The following is a 17,902-nucleotide window of genomic DNA, read 5'->3' as shown; positions in this document are numbered from 1 at the left end:
GTGGCTGAAAACCACAACAGTTTATTCTTGTAAAGTTCTGGAGGCAAGAAGTCCAAAGTCAAGGTGTGGGCAGGGCCGTACCCACTCTGGAGGCTCTAGGGAAGGATCCTTCTTTGCCTCTTCCAGCTTCTGGTGGCTGCTGGTGTTCCTTGACTCCTGGTTGCCTCACTCCATTGTCTGCCTCCGTGGTCACACTGTCTCCTACGTTTTGTCTGTCAAATCTCCCCTATGTGTCTCTCATAAAAATACTTGTCATTGGATTTAAGGCACACGTGGGTAATCTAGGCAGATCTCTTCATTTCAAGATCCTTAATTTAAATATATCTGGGAGCGCCTGGGTGGCTCTGTCGGTTAAGCATCCACCTTCAGCTCAGGTCACGATCTCACGGTCTGTGAGTTGGAGCCCCGCGTCGGACTCTGTGCTGACAGCTCAGAACCTGGAGCCTGCTTTGGATTCTGTGTCTCCCCTTCTCTCTGCCCCTCCCATCCTCATGCTCTGTCTTTCTCTGTTTCTCAATAATAAATAAATGTTAAAAAAATTAAATATATCTGCAAAAGACCCTTCATCCCAATAAGGTTACATTTACAGATTCTGGGGACTAGGATGTGGACATATCCTTTTTGAGAGCCGTCATTCCACCTACTACTGTGAACATGGCTATTATGATTATGATTATTATATTATTATTATTGCTTAGTTGTTGATTCTTCCAGCAGCTGCAGTTAGGCATGACTCCAGCTTCCTGCCCTGGGGTGGGAGGAATTGGGTGGGGTGCTAAGCCGATTTCCAGGTTCTAGCTCCTCTCTGCTGGCCCTATGTTACGCAAACCATTCCCAGGCTGGAGCAGGAGTTCTGCTTATGGAGTGACATTGGTCATATTACAGGGTCTCCGTGTGTTCAGATTTCATTAATCTGAGAAAAATAGCAATCTCGGCTCCCAGACACCTGTTCAGAGGCCTCTGTCCATATTAACTGCTCCTTACACCTGAGTTGGCTGCACTGGACAAAGCATTTTCCCATTCAGAGCCACATGGGGCCCTCACTGTAACCTAGTGAAGGAAGCTGTATCACCCTATCTCACCTCTGAGAAAACAGAGACCCAGAGGGAAAGTTGCTCCAAGCTACTTTTCATGGCAACTACAATAGTTCAGGGGAGAGAAAAGAAAGTTTCTGTCATTGATAATGAGGGCAATGGCCATAACCCAATGTGCTTTATTAAATGTCTGCTTTTGCTAGGCCCTCCGCTCAGGATTTTATATCTATTATCCTAGGGCATTCTCAAAACTCTTTCCTACAGCAGGTGGCATTATTCCTGTGCTACACATTTAGAATCTGAGGCTCAGAGAGGGGAAGCATTTTGTCCAGAGTTGCACAGCTTTTAAGTGCAGAGCTGGGATTTGAAGCCAAAGCTGTCTTTCTCCCCAGCACCATTATGCTTGGAGATCCTTCTAGCACTGAAAATATGTCTGGTCAGCCAAGATGAGAGCTGTGGCTTCCCAGGGGCCAGCAGGCCTGGAGTCTCTGGCCCTCCCAGATATGCTCAGAAGAGGAAGCCCAAGAGAGACTGTCTCTGGCTGGCACAGAGCCCTGTTTCTGGTAGCTGGTAGGAGATGCTGTGTTGATGCTAAGAGCCATGGGGAGGGGCTATCAGGGCGATGGGGATAGAGAAGCAGATGGGCCCGAGGCCACTGAAGGCTAAGAGGTCAGGGTGTGCTCCTGGAGTGGATCAGACTCAGATTAAAGTGACATTCCTGGAAAGGAGCAGATGAACCCTCAACTCCTCACACCAGACAGATGAAGGTTTAAAGCCACCAGTTCTGGGACCTGATAGCTGTGTGCCCTTGGGCAAGTTATTTAACTTCTCTCTGCCTCTGTCCCCACACCTGTAGATTGGGCACAAGAAGAGTGAGGTTGTTGTGAAGAACTCAGGGGCTGTGAATGAGTACCAGCTGGGGAGCTTGTGCAGCTTCACCAGCCCCGGCCATGGCCCAACTGAATTGAAATATCTGGGAGTGAGGCGTGGGGAGTAGTATTTTTGGCAGTCTTCCAGTGATTCTTCTGTGCAGCCAGAGCTGAGAACCACCATGATGGTAAAGCCCTTGTGCCCAGGACACAGTCAGGGCTCAATACACATGAGCCCCTGCTATGCGTGCACTCGTATGTTCGTGAAACTGACATTTATTGGGCACCTGCCTGTGCCAGGCTGTGTGCCGTGTATCTGGCCGTGTATGCAAGCCAGCTGTTCATGGAGCAACCGTTTCTAGCATTGCTTTTAAGAAAATGAGTCAGTTGGTTTCAGTGCTTTGTGAAGACATGACCCAAATCGGATATTCTGAGAAGGCTTTTTACTGATGAGGGGGAAAATATGGAAAATGTACCCACATTAGAGAAACCTAAATGCTGTGTGTAGGAAGTGTAGTCAAACATCTCCAAACCTTTAAAGAGGTAGCGGGGGAAGGAAGAGTGGGCTTCAGACTCTCCGTGGGGCCCTAGGCCCATGTCTTCCCTTGCAATGCTTCAACGTGAATGTCAGTGATGTGAAAGGGTTTTGATGGTGGTTTTTTGTTGGTTGGTTGGTTGTTGGTTAGTGGGTTGGTTTGTTGGTTGGTTGGTTGGTTGGTTGGTTGGTTGGTTTTTAGCTACAGAACCTTCTTCAAATGAGGCTGTGACTGGAACCGGATATGTTCAACAAAGGAAGTCTGAGTTGCTTTGGTGCAAGTGTGCATATGAGGGTAGGTGAGTTTGTGCGAATGTGTGTCAATGTGTGGGAGAGTGTCATGAACGAATGTGTGTGTGTGTGTGTGTGTGAGTACATGAGTGTGTATGTGACTGCATGAGTGTGTCTGAGGGATGAGTGTGGGTGGAGGTGTCAGAGGGTGCGTATGTGTGCATGTGAACGTGTGTGTATGAATAGATGCATTAGTGTGTGTGAGTATGCTTGTGGGTGTGTTGTAACCAGGTGAGTGTGTGCTGTGTGTTTATGTGTGTCCGTGTGGCTGTATACTTGTGTGTGTTAGGAGCCCAACAGTCAGGCCTTCTCCATCTCCCCTCTCCTGCGGTGCACCCCCCCCTCCCCTGAGCCCCACCCCTGGTCCTGGGGAATGAAGTTTGAAACCTTCTGGTCCAGATGTCCACACTGACCCTGCTTGGCCTCCAGCTGTTGGCTCTTTGTCCCCTTCTAGTGCTGAGCCTGGCAGTTTTCAGGAGCTGCGGGTTGCCGGGCGCCCACTTCCAGCAGGCCAACACACGTTCCTATCCGGCATCCCTCCTGTGCCCCCGACAGGCCCCTTCCCCTCCATGCCCATTTTCCATGAGTTTTCCTCATGGTGCCCTGAGTGAGTCCTCCAGAGCTGCCTGCTGGGAGTGATGACTCATTTCAGTTGATGTCATCCTCAGGATTCAAGGTCCTCATCACACTCAAAGAGTCTTTGTTCCCCAAATGGAAAAGGAAGGTCCATAAATCGAGAAGAGTTGACTAGAAAACTCTTCCCAGATGCTCACTCCTGCCCACACCTGCTGGCCTTCATGTGCCACCTGGTGCACGTGGGCCCTGGAATGGCTCTGTACCCAGTTCTCTGGAACAAGTTTGGAAAAGGGGTGAAGGAGGGGTCTGAAGACAAGACCCTCACTGCAATAAGACATCAGGGCTCGCTGCATGCTTCCTGAGGCTCGCATATTACTCTTGCACTGGAGCCAATTTCTGCCTAGTCTGAGGGGGTAGCATACACGTGCGTGTGTGTGTGTGTGTGTGTGTGTGTGTGTGTGTGTGTGTCTAGGAGGTGGTAGTGAGCAGACCTGGGTCTCAGAATGAGCGAGTCATACTGTACTCTCTCCAGGCTAAACTCTTTAGTTCCTTAGTTGCTGGGCCTACTTATCCAATTATATTATTAATTCTATAATGGTTAACAGTTGGAGGCTGTGTGGCGAGGGCATGGAAGCACGGGGCCCAGAGTCAGCCAGTGGGTGTTGAGTTCTAGACACACCAGCCCCCTGCTAGGCGCAGCCCTCACTGTGTTGTCCATCCTCACGATGACTCTGAGCCAGCCTCTGTTCCTGCCCCACATACAGCCCAGAGGAGTGAAGTGGCTTCCACAGGGTCACACACAGGGTAGTGGCAAACTCAGGACTCCAGCCCAGGTCTGTCTGCTAGCAAAGCCTGGAGGTGGGGTTGGGGGGGGGTACCCTTACCTGTGGCTGCCAACTGGGAGAGGGCATCAGACTTACCCAGGCCAGACCCTAGAAGACACTGAGCCCACAGGGCCAGGCTGGAGGGGCAGACCTATGTCTTTTTTAAAGCTCCCTGGGTGACTGTGATGTGTGGCCAGGGCTGGAACCTTCCCGCCACTGTATACCACCCATTTTGATTGGAATCCTGACCTTAATCATTTATTATCCTCATGGCCTTAGAATGGTAATTAATTCTCCAAGACTTAGTCTGTAAACCTGTAAAATGGGGATAATAATATTATCTATCTCATAATCAGGAGGAAAATGAAATGATTCATGGAAAGGTCATTAAACGGTGCCTGCCACGCAGCAAGCCCACAGTAAATCTTAGCTGTTGCTGTGCTTCCTTCTTGTCTGCATTCCTAGGTCATCCTTTCTAGGCTCTTCTGGTACTGGGGGCTGAGACGGGTCCGCATGGTCTATGCCCATATGTAGTCATATCAGAGAGAGAAGGGAACTCACCACCAGAGTGCAGAGCGATGGGTGTGTTTGGGTGGAGGGATGGGTGGGGACTATGAGGACACAGAGGTGTGCAGGTGCACCTGGAGGGGTCCCAAGGGCAACCCGGGAGGCCATGGGTTGTAACGGGCAGAGCCTAGTACTGAGTCTTCCGTGCTGAGTCCTGCCCTGGGCTTCAAGTAAGTTACTTCCCCTCTCTGGGGCTTAATTTCCTCCTCTTTGAAATGAGAGAATGATCACTGCCTCGCCTCCCTTCTGGTGGGGGCTCAGGTGAGAGGATGCTTTGGAAGCTGAAGCAGGTGCTGAGTGGGGAAATGGCCTCTCCTTCCTGCCGGGTGGGTGGGGTGGCCAAGCCACAGTGCCCACACCTTGCCTGTCTCCGCCCACATCCAGGCACCTTCAAAACCATCCCTCTCTCAGTTTAGGCCAAAGGCCTGAGAGAACAAGAAAGCAAGAGAGACAGAGACAGACAGAGACAGAGAGAGAGAGAAAGAGAGAGAGAGAGAGAGAGGAGAGCTCACACAGTAACTTCATTGAGCATGAAAATTCCTATGCTATATATGAAAACCGGAAAAGGGAAGGAGGCGTTCTAAGTTTACATGTAGAAAAATGCTCCTCTGTAATTCAGAAAAATGAGGTCTTTGATTGTTGCCAAACCCAGGTCTCCTTTCTAAGTTGATCCAGGACTTTTTTCCCTGGCAGGAAAATGGTTCTTTTTCTAAGAAATGCATTGGGTGGTAGGTTTTTCTAAGAGGCTTTTGCATCTTTGCTGGGTGCAGAAGGATCCCATGCAGCATGAATTCTGTTGTGTCCCTTTTCCTTCGAGAAGGGAGTCAGGTAGAGCCGGGAGCCTCTGTGGACTCCCGCCTGGGTGGGGCGATGCTTCCTCACAGGCAGAGTTGTAACATTTTCCTGGGCACAGTGCTCCACGCCTCTGGCCAGGCTCTGCTGCCCAAAGACCAGGAAGTTTGTGGGGAGGACTGGCTTTGTCCTGCTCCCTGTTGTAGTCATTCCTTCCAGGCCTGAAGGCTGTGGGCTGGAGGAATGGACGGTTAAGAGTGGTTAGAGGAACTGGGAAACAGGCAGGAGAAAAGAAGGATGCCGAATCGGAGACTCGCAGACCTGGCAGGGGCCTCTGGAAACCATCAGCCTGAGGCTCAGAGAGGAGAAGGGATTGCTCAAGATTATACATTGAGCTAGTGGCAGTCTGCCTCCCAGGCCGGCCGTTTCCCTCACCGCATGCTTCTGAGGCCATGATGCAAAAGTCAAGGCCGACTTGTGTGTGGTCCCAGAGTGCCGAGCAGGGCCCAGCCAGGCGGGTGCAAGCTAAGGGAGATATGCCTGGGTCCATCAGGAGAAAGTTCTGAGGACTAAAGATTGTCCAGCAGTGGTCAGGGTTGTCAGGAGAGAGATGAACTCCCCATTAGTGGAGATGTGCACAAGGAGACCTTGCACATGGCACATAGCCTTTTGGTGGCCGTGTAGTGGAGGAAACTGCTTCTCCAGATGGTGAGCTGTGCTCTTCCTGCATAGAGTCTGTGGCTTGCTGAACTCCCAGCTCCCTGTCTCTCTGGGGAAGTCAGAGGAAGGGAAGCCACAAGCCAGGAGGTCTGATCTGATAACTCAGAGTCCTCAGGGGCCATGTCCCTGTAGGAATGTCCAAAGGGAAGGGAAAGAGCGGTCCTGAGAAGATGCAAGAATGTCTGCCTCCCTGGCAGGATGGCCTGAGAAGGAGCAAGGGGAGGGACGCTTGGTTTTCTGAGGCTCCCCAGTTTATGCTGCTGGAGCAAAGGAGGTATTGGAGAACTCCTCTCTCCCCGGGGCCTGGGTGCAGGGAAACCCAGGCCAGAGAGGCTCTGCTGGGGTTCCCAGGGTGGTCACCCCCACTTTACCTGCATATCGTTGCCTACTGGCTCCAGCCCCAGTAGGGGGCAGGGAGTAGGATCCTCTGCACCCCTGCACCCAGTGGAATACGCCAACCAGCCTGAAGGAGTCTTTAGTCCCCATTTAAGCTGAATAAAGTGTTCTGTGGGTCTTCACAGCCATAGGTGGAAATGAGAGATGTGTGGGCGGGACACCTTTGGCTTTCCCACCGGCAGCGTAGGAGGTAGGCATCTAATTTCTAGGTGTGGCTTGACCACAGCAACCTGCGTGACCTCAGACCTGCTCTCTTGGGACCCTCCCGGACCTCTGACTCTGATTCTGGTTGTTGGGATCCCCGTTCTCCCTATTTCCCCAGGCCCAGGCAGTGTCCCTCACAGCTGTAGCCTGGGAAGCCTTGGGTTTCATGGAGGCGTCGTTCTCCATATGGCCACCAGGGGCCGCTGCCATGCAGGATCCTGGGGTGTCCTCAGCCTCCCTCCCGGTCTGGCTTCTCTGCAGCCCTTGTTGACCTGGAGCCAGAGGAACGCTCCTTAGCTCCTTCCGGCCTTAAATGCTAACAAGCGCGAGCGCTGGGCTCAGGTCCCAGATGATCATCTGTGAGATGGAGCTTTGCGAAGCCAAATGCAGTTCCCCAGGGAGGCAAGGCTCCAAAGCCCAGGCTTGTCCTAGGCACTGCTTCAGCACCCCACAGATGGAAGGGCTGAACCAGCCCATTGCACAGAAAGAGAAACTGAGGCTTGACTGTGGAAGAGAAATACCAGATGCCCTAGAGTCTGTGGCTGTGAGGAGGAGAGGGAAGGGTTCCTGTTCATCACCTCCTCTGGCCAGGTTGCTGTCATCTGTGTGGAAGGAAAACCTGAACCCTGCCCTGTTTGTTTCTTCATTGCTAGGAATCTGCCCTGGTTTCCATGGAAACCGGCTTTGGACCCCTGGGAGGAAAGTTGCACCCTGCAGTGACTGTTCAGATTTTCCTCTGCCTGGTCCATCTCTAAAGCTTTCTGATCCCTCCTCCTTGTGCCCTTGGGAGGGGCTGCCCAGAGCTGTTCTCAGGAGCCTGAGCCAAAGACTGGAGGAGAGAGAGGCCCCTGTGCATCTGTCTTTGCCCTTTCATCAGGCCACGGCACTGCCTGCCTGCTGTATGCCCTGATTTGAGTATTTAGAGGAGGGATTGATGCGTGTGGCTCTGTGTATAGGGTGAGAGTAGGGCTTGGTGTCTTGGAGTGCAGCTGAGCAAGCTTGGACGACTCAGCTGTGAGAAGATGGGAACTAGAAGGAACAGCATAAGCAGAGACAGAGAGAGGGGAAGAGACAATGAAGAAATGCAGCCAAGGTTCTCTTCAGTATAATTTTGACTTGATCTTGAAGGCACTGGGGAGCCGTTGAAGGCTTTGGGCTTGTAAGTAGCATGAATAGGTGACTGCTAACCAAGACACCTAGATCATGAGCTTCTTGGGCACCTGCACTCTAGATTCAGTGTCGTATCCCCCATGGCACACAGGCAGAAATTGGGGGCTTTATAAGTGTTATCAATTCATGAATTGGAAAAGTGTGTTGAAAAACCACCATTGGAGATGAAGCTATCCCTATGCACTGATGAAGGGAGAGATCAAGACTGAAGCCGGAATCAGCCCCAGGAGGTATTTTGAAGGCAGTGAAGATACCTAGAATACATCAGAACGGCTCCGGCTCTGAGATCCCATCTCGTCTAACTCCTCGAAGTGCACATGGGAAAACGGCGGTCAGGAGGGAGAACAGCTTGCCCAGGAGAGCACAGGTGGAGTCAGTGGCAGAGCTGGCACTCAACTTATGAGTCCTGCCTCCCCCACCTGGGCCGTGTCTGTGCCCAGAGGGCTTCCTGGCCCCATAGACCTAACCCCATGGAAATGAGGCAGCGTGTGGGTCTCCAGGAGATGAAGGAGCAGTGAGGTCCTTGTTAGATGTGGAGCCTCAGCCTCATGTCGCTGACCTTAACCAGGGCCTCGGACTCTGAACCTGGCACTTCCTGGGTGCTAAACATTTTAGGTGTATCAGTTCACTCAAGTGACACGGCTGTTTTATGAGATAGGTGTTATTATCTGTGGAGAAGTGCGGCCCCCTCCCACCAAGGGCCCGAAGCTCCTGAGGCCAGAGAGTTCCAGGATCGGCTCCCCCCTCCCCCACACCGCCACCTCCCTTCGCACTGCCCCCTCTGAACTTGAGCCCCCAGGATGGCGGGATGTCTTCCCACCAGCTGTGATCCCCACGCCCTCCCCGCTTCCCGCCCAGCACAGAGCCATCCCAGGACAAGCCTGTGGACCAAGTTGCTGGGCCTGTTTGTCTTGGCTCCCTGGCTTCTCTCTCCCCTCCCTGGTGGCCACCAGAGCAGGTGGCCCTCCCGCCCAAGCCAAGGAAAAATGAGCCAGCAGGCCCAGCGCAGCCGTGAGCATGGGTCATTCTAGGCCAGGGGTCGCTCCCCACCACGCCATGCTGTGGGACGCTGTGTTTGGAGGGAGGTAGGGGTTGCTGAGAGCAGAGCTGGACTGACTCGGGCTTCCTGTAGATTGTAGCTTGGCTCTCTCTGTGGCCAACCCAGTGGAAACAAGGCCTGTCGCCAGGCCCCTGCACACTTGTCTTCCCTCACGCAGCTGGGACCTGGGCAGCAGGAGGGCAGGGGCGATTAGGAAGGGTTCCCATTGCACACTTTGCTTTTGGCTAAGCTTATACCTTTCAAATCAAATAGAATCCCTGGTTGCTACTGAGCATTTGCAATTCCCACCCTTCGTTTTGTTGGATCCCCACGTGTGAGAATGGCTGAATGTCCCCACATCTCCACTAAGTCATCCACCCAGAGGCTGCCCACTTGGTAAATGGCAAAGACTGGATCTGAACCCAGCTCTGTCCAATGCCAGGAACTCTCCTCTGCAGGTGGCTTCCTCTGCCCACTCTCCAGCTGGCCAACCAACCGCCTGGGCCCGGAAGGGGCTGGGGCAGTGGGGCAGAATCACACCTCCCCTCTGTCCATCCTTGCTCGCTGCTCATCTGCTACTTCCTGGCTGTGGCTCATAGTCACGGAGCTCCCTACCTGACCATCCATTTTCCTGTTTATAAAGCAAGGAGGTTGGATGGATTTGTGATATTTTTTTTTAAAAGCAGGATTCTTTTGGGACTAAAGAATTTCCAGAGTGGCCACGTGGAAGCCTGGGCTGTACCAGCCATGGCAGTGCTGAGCTGGTTGAAACAGGCTTCCTGGCCTCTCTGCCTCTGCCTCCAGGTCCCCTGAACCCCCACCTGTCCCTGAAACCCTCAGGACACCATTTGGAAACAAGCCAGTGACTGGATGAGCGGCTCTGGCCCATTTACTCCCTGTGGAAGGACACATTGTCCAAACCTGGACCATCCCACCAGAAAGGGGTTTCTCTTCTTCTCAGTAGGGGGGAGATTAGAACAGGAGGAAGAGCTTTACACTGGGTCAGGGAAGAAGAAAGCACGGCTGTCAGCAGGGTGCATTTGGTTTTGTTTTGTTTTTATCTTTAAACCGTGGAGGGGAGAAAAGAAATCTCACTGGGGTGTTTGCTTTCATTTCTGTGTCTTTTCTTTTCACTCTTTCCCTTCCCCCTTTCTTTCGGTACAAAGACAGGCTGTATCTGAGGGAGGAAAAGCAAGAAGAAAAGGTTTTATAGTTTCTAAAAGGGGATGGAAGGAGTTAATGCCTTTACAATATGCAAATGTCTTTTTCACACCATGTATATGGTATAAAATTTCAAAAAGTACAAAAGAGTATCGAGAGAAAAGAAAGTGTGTTCTTATTCCCCACCCACCACCTCCCCTCCCTAGAGACAGTCTCTGGTCCTAGTTTCTTCTGTATCTTTCTAGAGATATTCTAATATATATTTTAAAATACATATATTTGTATGGGAAATATGTATTAATGTATGCATTTCCAACTGATAGTGATTCTGTTCTGCACCCCTTTTTGGGGGTCTGTTTTTACTTAATACATCTTGTTGATTATTTTGTATTGGTACCTAAGGAATCACCCTTTTCAAAGGCTGCATGGTGTATCAAAACTGGTGATGCCACCAAAGATGGACAGTTAGATACATTTTAAACAATGCTGCCATGAACGTTCTTGTACATGCTTTCTATTTCACATACGGAACTTCATCCGTTAAAAAAAAAAAATCCATAGAAGTATAACTTCTGGATCAAGGAGTACATGTTTACTTTTCATTTTGATGAATATTGCCAGAGCGCCTCCCACAAACATCATACGCATTGATGGTCCCAACGGCCCATCGAGGGTAGAGAGGTGGGGATGGCCCGTTCCTTGCACCCTTGCTGACTCAGTGTTCTGACATTCTGATGTTTGCCAGTCTGAGAGGGAAAATGGTGTCTCTGCGTAGCCTTAACTTGCATTTCTCTCATTCTGAATGAGCGTGAGTGTCTTCTCAGAGGTTGAAGAGCCATTTTCTTTTTTCTTTTCTTTTTTTTTTTCTTTTTTTTTTTTTTTTTTTTTTTTTTTGCGGTGGCAAGAATTTCCTATTCTTTTCCCATCTTTCCACTTGGTTGTGGCTCTCCTGTGGATTCATCTGTTTTGTGTATTAGGTAACTAGTTTGTTGTCTGTGGCATATGTGGCAAATATTTTTGTCCAGTTTGAGATTTTATTTGACATTGTGGGATTTTTTTTTTTCCCTGTGCAGAACTTTAAGAATTTCTGTGGAGTTAAATTTAACCAGATTTATCAGCCTTTTCATTTACGCCTTCTGGGGTTTCTCCTACTTAAAATTAATTCCTGTTTTAATGCAAGTTGCAAACTGGAGAGGAAAAGCCTTGGATTGAGGATCAGATCTGAGTTCGTAGCCAACAATCTGTTCCCTCTTTTAACCCCAGTTTCACCTTTTTTAAATGAGGGGATTGATTTTAGTCATGCAGTCATTTATTTGTTCATTCATTCATTCATTCATTCACTCATCAGAATTAGGCTGGATACTGGGAACACAGAGATGGATGGCGTGGTCCTTGTCCTCACTGTCTGATGGGGAGAGACAAGTGACCCCACAGTGACATGCAGTGTATTGAGAACTATGATGGGGGACCCCAGCGTGTGTTGAGAGGGCTTCTAATGCAACTTCCAGAGGGGAGGGGGAGGGTGTGGGTGCAGGAGGTGAGACAAGGGATTTCCGGGGAGGTGAGGCCAGGGCTGGGTCATGCAGGATGAGAAGGAATTCTCCTGGCAGAAGAGCTGAGGGGGGGTGAGGTGGTGTGGGTGGCCGAGGGAGAGGTGCTTGCTGTGGAGGGGAGGACCCGCAGCAGTCCAGGGCCCTCCAGGGCCTGTGTCAGGGCATGCTGGGGAGTAGGGAGCGTGGCTGCATCCAGACCACAGAGCCTTCTGGAGCCAGGAGGCAGCAGCCTGATTCTCACGCTGAGGGCCCTGGGTGGCCATAGTAGACTCTCGGCAGGGCACCAACATGATCACATTTGCTCTTTTGTTGAGGACGGGTCATTGTTTTCACTAAAATGTTGTGAAATATTTTCCAAGACGTGGTCTACAAAGATTACTACAATGAATACTTCTTTTGAATAATGCTTAGTTTAGGAAGTAAACATTATTGCTATAGCTGAAAAGCCCCACAGACTGCTCCCATATCGCATCTCCCTGCCTCCCCTAAATGTTGGTAAGAATACGCTGCTGGTGGGCATGTCAGACGGCACAGTGGCGTCTTAAATGTTCTCGCCACACACACAACGATAGTTATGTGATGTTAACGGAGGTTTTAGCTAAAGCTAATAGATATACCTATATATACACGTATGTATATATTACAACGTTTAAATGTATGAAATCAACACATTATATATCTTAAGCTTACACAGTGTTATATGTGTCACTTACGTCCTAATTTTAAAAAGTAGCACTTCAGAGAACTTCAGAGGACATTTTAGCAGCATTCAGTGAAGATGCAGGTGTACATCCCCATGTCACCCAATGATTCGGGTGGAATTGCCTGCACAGGTGAGCACGAGGAGATGTGTGGAAGGAAGTACATAGCAGTAAGTGTTTTGAAGAGTGATGAAAATCTCCCTTTCCATCAGCAGAAAAGTGAGCCACTCTGTATGGCTTGTTTATACCATAGAGTGCTGTTGTGAAAATATGAGATCCAGAGCCTCCTGCATCAACACAGATCAGTCTTAAAAATACAATGCTGAGGGGCACCTGGATGGTTCAGTTGGTTAAGCATCCAACTCTTGATGCTGGCTCAGGTCATGATCTAATGGTTTGTGAGATTGAGCTCCTCATTGGGCTCTCTGTTGACAGCGTGGAACAGCGTGGAGCCTGCTTGGGATTCTCTCCCCCCCACCCCTGGTCTCTCTCCCCCTCCCCTCCTCAAAATAAATAAATGAAACATTTAAAAAAATAACAATTTTTCATGGGGAAAAAAGTGTCAGAAGGCATACGTGCAGCATACCAACACTGACATGAGGTTTAGAGATGCGCACAGTGGTTCTGCATTCTGTCACAGACACATGCATGCTCACATCGTAAACATACAAAGACATGCATGGGAGTATACACACCACATCCCTCAGAGAGGCTGTCTTTGGGGCATGGCCAGTGGAATAGGATTGGAGAGTGGTGAGAGCTTCTGCTGAACCAATACTTTCTCCCCCCCCCTTTTTTTAACGTTTATTCATTTTTGAGAGAGAGAGACAGAATGTGAGCGGGCAAGAGGCAGAGAGAGAGGGAGACACAGAACCCAAAGCAGGCTCTGGGCTCTGAGGTGTCAGCACAGTGCCTGATGTGGGGCTCGAACCCACGAGCCGTGAGATCATGACCTGAGCCGAAAGTCGGCCCCCTAACCGATTGAACCACCCTGGTGCCCCTGAATCAGTACTTTCTTAAGCAGAGTGATGGACACATGCCTGTTCCTCATAATATTCCTCAGAAATTGTTTTAATAATGTATTCTGTTCAACCCAGTCCTTCCCCTAATTATCATTTCAACATGTAATCAATGTACACATTATTCATGAGATATTTTTCCTAAGACTTTTTTCCAAACTAAGTCTTTGAAATCTAGTTTGTATATTACACTGACGGCACAGGTCAGTTGCGATGACCTGTATTTCAGGTGCCCAACAGCCACACTTGTAATGGCTGCCATCTTGGACAGTGTGGGGTTCACACATCTCAGGTAGGGATCATATTGGGGGACCTCTGAGATTCCTTTCTGAACCTGAAAGTCAATGATGATGACGATGATGATGATGAGGGTGATAATTCCCACCATTGATTGAGCATGTGCCAGCACCTCATGCTATTTCCTTCAGTCCTCGCATACAGTTACTCCCTTTCGAAATGATGGCAAGACATTTGCAACCATGTGGGTGGAACTGGAGGGGATTATGCTAAGCGAAGTAAGTCAGTCAGAGAAATACAAATATATGACTTCACTCATATGAGGACTTCAGGACACAGAACAGGTGAACACAAGGGAAGGGAAGCAAAAATCATATAAAAACAGGGAGGGGGACAAAACCTAAGAGAACAAACAGAGGGTTACTGGAGGGGCTGTGGGGGGGGTGGGCTAAATGGGAAAGGGGCATTAAGGAAGACACTTGTGGGGATGAGCAGTGGGTGTTATACAGACGGGATGAATCACTGGAATCTACTCCTGAAATCATTATTGCACTCTATGCTAACTTCATTGTAAATGAAAAATCAACAAATCAATAAATAATAAATAAAATGATGGCAAGACATAAAGGCACAAAATTGACCATTTTAACATTTAATATGTGTCTCATATTATTATTATTTACACTTTTTGGTATGTCCTAACTATTCCATAATAATTTTGTGACCCACGCACACACACACGCAGGCTAGCTGCTGACTTTGTGTGGCCTTCTCTGGGGGTGCTGGGGAGTGGGGCACTGGAGTCAGGACATCTCTTTCTCTCCCATCCTCCAGGGAAGTTTGGGTTTTCCTCGATCACCCAGAGCTTCAGTTGCACCGTCATGCTGCTAAAGGGTCATTGGCATGGCAGGCAGATTAGGTTGGGCTACCCCCAGGCCTCTGGGACGGAGCACCACACCCCCCCCCAACCCCCGCCCAGCTTATGAGACTGGGCAGTGAACCAACCTGAGGTCAGACCAGTCACGGCTTGAAAACACCTGCCACTTTTACTGTGTAACTCAGGGAGTCATTCCGTCTTCCCAAGCCTGGGTTCTTCATCTGTAGGGTGGGAGACTGGCAGTCCCGGGGCTGCAGTGAGGACTAAGTAAAATCCCGTATGAAAAACCCGGTTGTTTTTATAATCTGTATGGGGAGTTCAGGGGCACAGAGACAGGGTGTCCAGGCCACCCCCCCCCCACCTCATCTTGGCCTTCTTTTCTCCCTGTCAGCACAGTGGGGGCAATAACTCGGGCTTGCTGAGTGGATGTAATAAAAGGAAAGAATAGTGAATGTTCAATGCATTGCCACCCTATTTACCAGGGTTACGTGGATGGTGTCATTTCATCATTTTCGTGGGGCCCATATCGTTGAAGGAGACCCAGTCTTGGAGCAGTGAAATGACTCACCCAAGGTCACACAGCTGGTTAGTTGTCCAGTCAGACAGGGGCAAGGTGTAAACTGAGAGGCAGGCTTGATTCGTCAGGCAGGGCTTTACTCATGGCGCCCTTGAGTGGCTTGGGTCTTCTCTGGACACAAACCCAAGTCCCCCGTGGTCACTCAGGCTCTCAGGATCCTCTGGCTTTTGGCCGTAGCCCAGGCAGTCACCAGGTGTCTGCTCTGCCCCTTGGTCTCTGGGGAAGGACCCTGCTCCACTCTGACCCTCCCTCACTCCAGACCTCCTCATGGGGCTGAATCCTCAGGATCTGGCTTCACTTCTGAGGCCATAAGGTCCTGCATGTCCATTGTCCTGCCTGCAGGGGTCCTGTCCACCAGTCCCTGAGACCTGCCTTCCTGTCACACTGCTGGCATGGTGGGTATCCCCTCGGGACCGGGTGCACATCCCTGCAAGCCAACCCAGAGTCTGCTCCCAGCGCACCAAGGCTCCTGAGCCTGGGGGCCTTTCCAGGCCGCCACAGTGCAGCCCTGCGGTATCAGTAAGAGCTCAGACTCTGGGTCAGTTGCCCTGGCTTTGAACTCTGAGGGAACTTACCTTGGGCAAATTTCTTAACTTCTCTTGGAAGTAAAATGAGGTTAACAGCACCTACCCTCCCAGAGTTGTCGTGAGGATTAAATGAACTGATGTGTGTGAAGAGTTCAGAGCAGGGTCGGGCACAGAATGAGAGCTCAGGGAATGTCCACGATGATGATGGTGATGATGATGATGATGATGATGATGTGAATTTCATTGCCCTGAGGTCTGGGAACACTTCGCTTTGTCCCTACTTGTCCCCCACACCCTGGGACACTTCAACAGTAGACCTCCTTCTAAACAAACAAAACAAACTTACCCAGTTTTATAGAAAGAAATGAGGAACAGTCTTTGAGTCGATGGGAGAACATCATATATTCTAGGAATATTCTAGGAGATATTTTTCAAAGTTTTCCAAACTGTAGGTCAGGACCTTTTAGTGGTTAATGAAATCAATGTAGTGAGTCGTTGCCAGCATGCTTTTAAGAAAATAAAAGAGAAGAATTCTGAAACAGAGGAAAATATCAGAGTGCCCGGTGGGTATTAAAAATAAATAATGTTGGGGCGCCTGAGTGGCTCAGTCAGTTGAGTTTCTGACTTCGGCTCAGGTCATGATCTCACGGTCCGTGAGTTCGAGCCCTGTGTTGGGCTCTGTGCTGACAGCTCAGACCCCAGAGCCTGCTTCAGATTCTGTGTCTCCCTCTCTCTCTGACCCTCCCCCGTTCATGCTCTGTCTCTCTCTGTCTCAAAAATAAATAAACATTTAAAAAATTTAAAAAATAATATTTTCTGAAACATTGGTTTCAGTGTTACAGGTATATGTCTATTGAAGGGGGAATATTGTGTTGCAATGTAAATGCATTTCTTATTGTGGGTCATTGTCAAAAAAAGTTTGAAAGCCAGTAATTAAGGCACTACTGTGGGGTTCCGAGGAATCCCATTTCATTTGTGAGTTTTTATTTCATTTCCAAGCATGGTAGAATATATGTGTAAGGCATGGCCTCTGTCTCCTTCCCTGCAGAATCGGTTTCTCCGGGCCACCTGGACCTCACGGAGCTCATCGGTGTCCCTCTGCCCTCATCTGTGTCCTTTGTCACGGGCTATGGTGGCTTCCCAGCCTACAGCTTCGGGCCTGGTGCCAACGTCGGCCGCCCGGCCAGGACCCTCATCCCTCCCACCTTCTTCAGGGACTTTGCCATCACCGTCACGGTGAAGCCCAGCAGCGCCACAGGCGGTGTGCTCTTTGCTATCACGGATGCCTTCCAGAAGGTCATCTACCTGGGCCTGCGGCTCTCGGGTGTGGAGGATGGCCGCCAGCGGATCATCCTCTACTACACAGAGCCAGGCTCCCACGTGTCCCACGAGGCTGCTGCCTTCCTAGTGCCCGTGATGACCCACAGGTGGAACCGCTTTGCAGTGATTGTCCAGGGCGAGGAAGTGACCCTCTTCATGGACTGTGAGGAGCACAGCCACGTCCCCTTCCAGCGGTCTTCCCGGGCCTTGGCTTTCGAGCCCAGCGCGGGAATCTTCGTGGGCAATGCAGGAGCCACGGGGCTGGAGAGATTCACCGTGAGTCCAAGCCTCGCAGATCAGGGAGGCCAGTGGACACCACGCGATAAACATAAGCAACTATTCCTGTTAATTATTTTTAAAAATATTTGTTAATATTTATTTATTTCGAGAGAGAGAAAGAGAGATCGCAAATGGAGGGGCAGAGAGAGTGGAGAGAGAGAATCGCAAGCAGACCCTGCACTGTCAAGCGCATAGCCTGATGTGGGGCTGGAACTCACGAAACTGTGAGGTCATGACCCCTATGGAGATAGAGTCTGACGCTTAACCAGCTGAGCCACCCAGGCGCCCCCTCGTTATTGTCTTATCCTTACAGCCTCAAGGAGGCGTGTGTGGGTGGTGTGGAGAGTCCTAGTCCTGGAACCCCAAACCTAGATTCCGGTGCTAAGTTTCCAATTTAGCCTGATGACTTCAGAGTGTGGATTCTCTGGGTTTTCTTATCTGTACACTAGGATAAGAAGACCTACACCATGGAGTTGTAGATTTAAGTGGGATAGCCTGAGTGGAAGCTCTTTGTGCATTTTTTAAAAATGTGTATTTTATTTTTGAGAGAGAGAGAGAGAGAGAGAGAGAGAGACAGCATGAGCAGGGGAGGGGCAGAGAGAGAGGGAGACACAGAAGCTGAAGCAGGCTCCAG

At 50.1% G+C, this 17,902-nt stretch overlaps 1 protein-coding gene across 5 annotated transcripts in view; it reads left to right on the top strand.

Annotated features, from left to right (window-relative positions):
• The window catches only part of COL15A1 (collagen type XV alpha 1 chain), a 107,737-nt gene that overhangs the window by 21,064 nt on the left and 68,771 nt on the right, over window positions 1–17,902 (top strand). For all 5 annotated transcript variants that reach the window (XM_053204889.1, XM_027039532.2, XM_053204890.1 and 2 more), the window contains one exon: window positions 16,718–17,265. In XM_053204889.1, the coding sequence (XP_053060864.1) occupies window positions 16,718–17,265 (548 nt within the window). The remainder of the gene's footprint in view (window positions 1–16,717; window positions 17,266–17,902) is intronic.

The sequence above is a fragment of the Acinonyx jubatus genome, chromosome D4 (genome assembly GCF_027475565.1).
Source record: "Acinonyx jubatus isolate Ajub_Pintada_27869175 chromosome D4, VMU_Ajub_asm_v1.0, whole genome shotgun sequence".
In the NCBI taxonomy this organism is placed as follows: Eukaryota; Metazoa; Chordata; class Mammalia; order Carnivora; family Felidae; genus Acinonyx; species Acinonyx jubatus.
The sequence above is the reverse complement of the archived record's forward strand: the minus strand, read 5'-3'. Positions and strand labels throughout refer to the sequence as shown.